The sequence below is a fragment of the Anopheles stephensi genome, chromosome 2 (assembly GCF_013141755.1).
Source record: "Anopheles stephensi strain Indian chromosome 2, UCI_ANSTEP_V1.0, whole genome shotgun sequence".
In the NCBI taxonomy this organism is placed as follows: Eukaryota; Metazoa; Arthropoda; class Insecta; order Diptera; family Culicidae; genus Anopheles; species Anopheles stephensi.
In genome coordinates this window covers 25293039-25299480 of record NC_050202.1, presented here as the reverse complement: position 1 = coordinate 25299480, position 6442 = coordinate 25293039, and the positions used below count along the sequence as shown (strand labels likewise).

General features: G+C 50.2%; 3 protein-coding genes across 3 annotated transcripts; 1 reads left to right on the top strand and 2 right to left on the bottom strand.

Moving 5' to 3' along the window:
* LOC118505908 (lipase member H-like) lies at positions 1-1145 on the top strand. The gene has a single exon (XM_036042367.1). It carries the CDS (start codon positions 29-31, stop codon positions 1019-1021), a length of 993 nt encoding a protein of 330 aa, XP_035898260.1. The 5' UTR covers positions 1-28; the 3' UTR covers positions 1022-1145.
* LOC118505907 (pancreatic lipase-related protein 2-like) lies at positions 1045-2399 on the bottom strand. Its single transcript, XM_036042365.1, has 2 exons — positions 2266-2399; positions 1045-2195 (listed from the first exon to the last, which is right to left on the bottom strand). Exons 1-2 carry the CDS (start codon positions 2309-2311, stop codon positions 1207-1209), a joined length of 1035 nt encoding a protein of 344 aa, XP_035898258.1. The 5' UTR covers positions 2312-2399; the 3' UTR covers positions 1045-1206.
* Positions 2400-2626: 227 nt separating this feature from the next.
* Positions 2627-4191, bottom strand: LOC118505909 (pancreatic lipase-related protein 2-like). Its single transcript, XM_036042368.1, has 3 exons — positions 3917-4191; positions 3630-3804; positions 2627-3555 (listed from the first exon to the last, which is right to left on the bottom strand). Exons 1-3 carry the CDS (start codon positions 3993-3995, stop codon positions 2826-2828), a joined length of 984 nt encoding a protein of 327 aa, XP_035898261.1. The 5' UTR covers positions 3996-4191; the 3' UTR covers positions 2627-2825.
* Positions 4192-6442: the final 2251 nt, after the last annotated feature.

Sequence of the window (6442 nt, the reverse complement as noted above, 5' to 3'; positions counted from 1 at the left end):
GGCACAATCAGTACTCATCACCGACATCATGAGCTTGTTTGTCGTGCTGCTAACGCTGCTGCTTGCCAGTGTGGTGGCGGGTGCGTCCTACTGCGGAGTCGGCAGTGTGGCCGTCCCGAAGGATACCGAAACGTTTGAGTGTTTAAGCGTGAAAGAGTTACAGCACCTGCAGGAACTGGAACGAGACAAACGGTTCGATGCGGAAGCTGCCACCCGGTTTATGCTGTGGACACAACGCACAACCAATCCCGAAGGAAATCCCGAAGAGCTGATCTTTAACAATCTGACCGCGCTGCGGAACTCTTCCTTTGATCCGCGAAATCCTACCCGCATTCTCATCCACGGATGGCTTAACGATTGGACCTCGCAGGTGATACGTGGACTGTCCAGAGCGTACGTAGCGAAAGGTGCGTACAATGTTATCGGCATCGATTGGTCAGCCGGTGCGATGAACATCCTCTATCCGGTGGCACAGAAGCGCGTCGGTGCGGTGGCGGATGCGATAGCGAAACAGATAGCCCTACTGCTACAGGCTGGCCAGCATCCGTCTCAGATAGTGCTCGTGGGGCACAGCCTGGGGGCACACGTCGCCGGGCTTACGGGGAAACATTTTCAAACCGAACCCAAGCTGGCGGCTATTTTTGCCCTCGATCCGGCTGGACCCCTCTTCTCGGAAAACAATCCGGCGGCACGTGTCGATGCGCTCGATGCGGTGTACGTCGAGGTAATACACACCAGCGTAATGCTTGGATATATGCACGCGCTAGGCCAGGCCGACTTCTATCCGAACGGTGGAAAATCTCAACCCGGCTGTATATTGAATGCTTGCAACCATCACAAAGCGGTGGAGTACTTCCAGCGCTCGTTGACCGGCAGCGGACCGATGTACGTAGGGAAGCGCTGTGAAGCGGACGCGATCAGTGATAAGTGTGACGGAGCCCAAGCGGTCATGGGCGGCGATCTGAGCGATATCTACAAAACGAAGATGAGCGGCCAGTTTTATCTCACGATCGGTGAATAAATGACAGATGACGATGATGATTATTAGTGGGACGGCACTCTGGGTGCGGGTGGGCCAGCTATCGTACCCCGATTAGCATTTATGTCAAACAAACGCGGGTTTACAACCATTTTCTTACCAACTAAAAACACAACCGATTGCTTTTAATACATGAAGTTGCGGTTAATATCACTACCGTCTGTCGGCTAACAGCCAACGGCAAACGGGAAACTGCTTGCCGTCTGCAGGAAGAAGATACCGTTCGGTGCATCCTGCGCGTTCGGTGGCTCACCACCCATGCGCGATGAGACTCCAGTTTGTGCGCACATACCGTCCCGTATGTTTTGGAACGTTTGACACTGCTGCCCGACGAATCCATTCCTCGAGAGAATCGATTCTACGTAAAAGTGTACCGCCCGTGCATGGGCACAGCCGCCTCCAACATCCGCCCCGCAGCCCGGCTGTACACGTCCAAAGTTGGGATAGAAGTCAGCATCTCCGATCGGATCCATAAAGCCCAGCACACCACCATTCGTGTGGATGATCTCGACGTAATCCGCATCCGAAGCCATTATCCGATCGGGCGCATTTCCGGCAAAGAATGGCAAAGCTGGATCCAGTCCGATAATCGTTCTGAGCGTGCCCCCCTGCCACTTGCCCACGTTACCGGCTACGTGCGCTCCCAGACTGTGGCCAACCACCACAACATCTCGCTTGTTTAGCTGAGCGTACCGCTCCAGGTAGTCCAGGATGTTGGAGGCAGCTGCTCCTACCGCGTACACCAGCTGCCGGGAGTTCGGGTAGAACTCGTCCAACGAACCAACGCTCCAGTCAACGTAGATGATGTTATAGTTGCCGGTAAAGAACAGTGCCGATCGCGTTAGGCGATTAATTTCCGAATCCTGAGTACCGAGCCAGCCGTGAATGATCATGCGCGTTGGGTTGTTTCGGTTGAAGGGAGAGCTCATGATGGAATCAAGATCACCGTTCCGCAGGACATGTGGAGTCTCCGGATTGGAAGCGGTGTACAGGAGGAAGCGTGTGTCACGTTCCGGGACAAAGTCTCGCTTCGCTTGTTCACCATCCAGCTGGTACGGTACGGCGTACGACACTAGCCGCATGTTGCCATTTTCGTCTGCCGTAACATGCCACTCGTGGTTGTCACTTTCTCTGTGGGTGAGCGCGCCGGCACAAGCTGTTTCGTGGGGAAGTATGAATTAGCAAGGTAGAATTGCTTATGGGGCCTATGTAGCGATGCTACTTACCTAACCCAACACACAGCGCACTTAAAATCACCGAGAGGCTACGCATTATTCACGCAAAACCGCCAATATCACACAGTCACAAGCTATCAAGTTAATCAACTGACGGTAGCCGATAGCTACTAGCCTCCTTTTTATAGGAGTGATAAAGTTCGCATCCTTATCGTAGCGCTACCCCCAAAATACGGGTAGCTATCACTTCCGAATTGGCTGTTCGATAAGATGTTCGGTTATGGCATCACGACGACAAATGCACGCGGAGCTACACGACGTCTAGACATCGTCTAGCGTGACTTGTGCGCTTCGGCATTACTAGCGGATTATCAACGCGCAAGGTATTACATCTAGCGTCATCACAATTGTCTGCTGATTTTTGTACAGTACCCACAAACATGCCACGATAAGCGCGGATTAGTGCAGTATCACTCTAGATGCTTTATTTTTGGAGCCGATCAACTCAATTGGCGATGTGTTCTTTCTTTTTTTTTTTGGTAACATAAGATTGATTAACGACATCCGTTTTCATTTGCACCACTACTAACCGCTGTCCACACACACACACCTTAGTGCACGTAACCCATCGCATACGGTGACTCGGCGAGTGTTTCGACCGTGTACACGCCGGCCGTCGTATTGTGCTTCTGCCAGAATTCACCACCCATCATTGCCTGCTGCTTAATGTTGTAGCATGTCCGCTGGCGGATTTCGTTGTAATCGGTACACCGGACGCCCCAGAAGCCTTTCGTTACGTTCGTCAGTGACTCGATAAAGTACTCGGTCGAGCGGCCATGGCTGCAGACGTCCGTCTTGCAGCCCGGCTGCTTGCGACCATAGTTCATGTAGAAATCGACATGCCCTAGCGGGGCTGGATAGCCAGAAAATTGAGTGTTCGTGTGGATGACTTCCACGTACGCAGCATCGTCCGGGCTAAGGCGTGTGTCCGGCTCGTCCTGGAAAAAATTGATCGAGGCAGGATCGAGCCCGTAGATCACCTGCAGCTGTTGCGTTTTAAGCGAGTGTCCCGCGTTACCGGCGATGTGTGCTCCAAGGCTGTGGCCTACGAGATAAAGCTGCTCGATGTCCGTCATGTTGGAGCGTACGAGCTGATTGACGAGATCCGCCACCACCAAACCAACCGCGATCGTGTACTGCGAGGCACGGAAGTAGGACTCGCCAGCACCGACGCCCCAATCAACACCGATCACATTGTAGCTGCCCGCATCCAGATACGCATCCTTCACGCCCTGTATTATCAACGAGGTGCCGTTGTTAAACCAGCCGTGAATAATTATTCTGAAGATATTGGAAGTTCTCGGTTAGAATGGCGGGCCTGTCTGGCTGAAAAATTACAACCGAATCTTGCTCACCTAACAGGATGGCTAGAGTTGTAGAACGAACGCATCAGCGTGTCCACCGTGTCGATCGAGAACACGTGGGCGTCAGCCCGGTTGAGCGGCGTGTAAAGATGAAACCGAACGTCGCGCCTCGCACTGAACGATGTGCCGAAGCCAATGCGCACCTCATTTAGGTCACTGTCACCGGCTGTAAAACAAAACCCGGGCGGGCCATATACTGCCACGATCAGTACCGAAAAGAACCGCGATCGAAACAAGAGCCTCAACTTATCGAACGGCGGCAAGTAGGTTATGTTTACCTTCTCCAAGACCGATGATTCCAGCGATCAATATCACCACGATGAGCATCGGGAACTGCAGACCACTTTGTAGAAGCATTCTAGCGACGATATCTTCCGTAACGTGTCACTCTTCTAAAACCCCGAACGTTCTGTCACCGACTGGTGTAGTGACGGTACGATGCGATGCGTTTTTATGGGTTCTGGCGCACTAACCCAGCGGGGAACGACGATTGGTGTGGTGCAGAATGATTGGCTTTGTATGTTAAAAATGCACCAACCGTTGCTGTTGATTGACGGGGTTGTAAAAGAAGTAAAATTGAAGTTGAAATTAAATGGTTGCCTCACTGCTTCACCAAACACACACACTCATTCGGTCGGGGTCGGTTCTTGGTGGAGGTTTGGAGCCGCAGAGGTGCTTTCTCTATTATTTGAAATAAGAATTTGCAGTTTGAAGTCACTCTTAGTCCACAAAACGGAACTTGGCGTAACCTTGGAAATTGGTGGGATTGATCATACCCGATCGACACTTGCAATTTCTTTATGTAAGCGCAAAATTAGCACGTTTTGCGTAAAGGAATCGATGCACTGGTCGTAATAAACCGATCGTAATGTGATGATCGATCTGTCAACAACTCCACGGAGAGAAATCAAATGTGACACAATTTAATCCGCATGGTTGTGTGATTTCAATTACTCATCGTAACGGCTCACCTTCGTGGATTTTAAACGTCAAGAACACAACAACAACAACAACAAACAAAAAACGGTTCACAATGGTGGGTTGCATGTGCAATTGCACCCGTTTTGTTATCGGCCCAAAGTGACTGCGGCAGTACTGCTGTTAGGCGCCAGCAAACGATGCACCCTACTGAAATCACAACACACCGCTCGAACGGGCAGCATGAAACTGTGTTGTGTGTCTCTCGAATGCTTGGCACTCACGCGGAAAAAAAAATACCCAAACATCCCAAGCACTGATTCGCTTTCGCCGCTCGGACGACATTTCGACGACAACTTCCGTCCGGGACGCACTTTCTTCGCCGTGGTAAGATTTGGCGAAATTTACCTTTCCCTTAGCCATCGGGGATCCATGTTCGGTCCCCCCCCCGATAAAGGTAGTTTTATGGGCGTTTTTAGCAAAAAAACAGCAGCTCCCTGTCGTGCACACTTCACAGCTGGGAATCTGGGAAGAGGTATAATCGCGTTGTCGCTGGCAAATGCTACCCCGGTGGGGGAAACTGTAGCGTGCGGTGCGTGTCTCGTACGACCCGCTTATGGATGAAACACAACAACAGATGATAGGTTTTCCCGCCAGGTGATTTGGTCGGCCTGAGCGAGCGATACCGTACACGTGAACGGAGCAGCGTACAACGATCGTATCGGAAGTTGACCGGCGACATGTGTTCCATCGGTAGACGCATCGCATATAACTCAGGGTGGTGGGGAGGGGGGCAAACAATTCTAGCTAGCTACCTGCCCTCTGCATACGATCCACCTAATGATCGGCAGCATGCCATTTCGTAATGAAAACAGGAAACTCTACCCGGGCCAGCGTTACAATTCAATCTAAGCGCCCTAACTCTTCACTGGTGGTACCGAAATGGGAACTTGACCTGCATTTCATTTGTGACTGTGGCAAACTAATTTGCCACAGCTCGGCCAGCACTTCATTAGCTTCATCAAGACCTGCTTCTAATCGGGGGGGCGTTCTGGCGCAGGTTCCGGCCACTGCCAGACGTGCAACATTCCACTGCGGATCAGCTGATTTTAGCTTCCACCTCCGAGGCAGCGCGATAACGCAACCCATTTGCATGCAGATTCGTCAATCATCAGCGCCGAGCGAGAAATAAAAGCTTACGCGTACGACCGTTCAGCAATATGCGTTTCATTAGCGGTAATGCAGCGGTAAATTGCAGCCAGCGTCGTTGGTCGTGTGGCCGCGGCACTGGTCCTGGATGTGTGTGAGACATGGACTCTGCGGTAGGGCATATGTTTTTGATTTTCTAGCTTAGTGGGGGCCCGGGCCAGCTCGGATGCTTCATTGTAGATGCATTGTTGTGGCGAGGTGGCTACAAGTGGATCCTATTAGCGAGAGACATCATTTTGCTTGGGAATTACCGGCGAATGGAGTGGAAAAGTATTTGTACTGCAATGGTTTAATAATGAGATTTTTTTTTTAATCGGTGGAATTATGAGAAATTGTTGGATTTAACTTTAATTCTTAGCATCTACGTATTGTTGGAGAGAAGAGACTAATTTAGGAAAATAATTTAAATATAATTAAAAACGAATAGAATCGTATAGAACGGTTAGTACTTAGTGTATGTAATAGATGGCATTACTTTAAGACCTTCTAAGGAGCCCCGTTTAAGTATAATCTACTGAACTTAAAATTTCCTACAAAATAGAGATTTTATTTTATTTACACAAAGATTGCAATATTGTAGAACATTACTACCCCGATAGAAAACACTAACATGCGATATCCTTAAAAAGCGCCATCTATTTGTGAAGTTGTTTAGTAAATGTTTTTTTCGTGTTTAG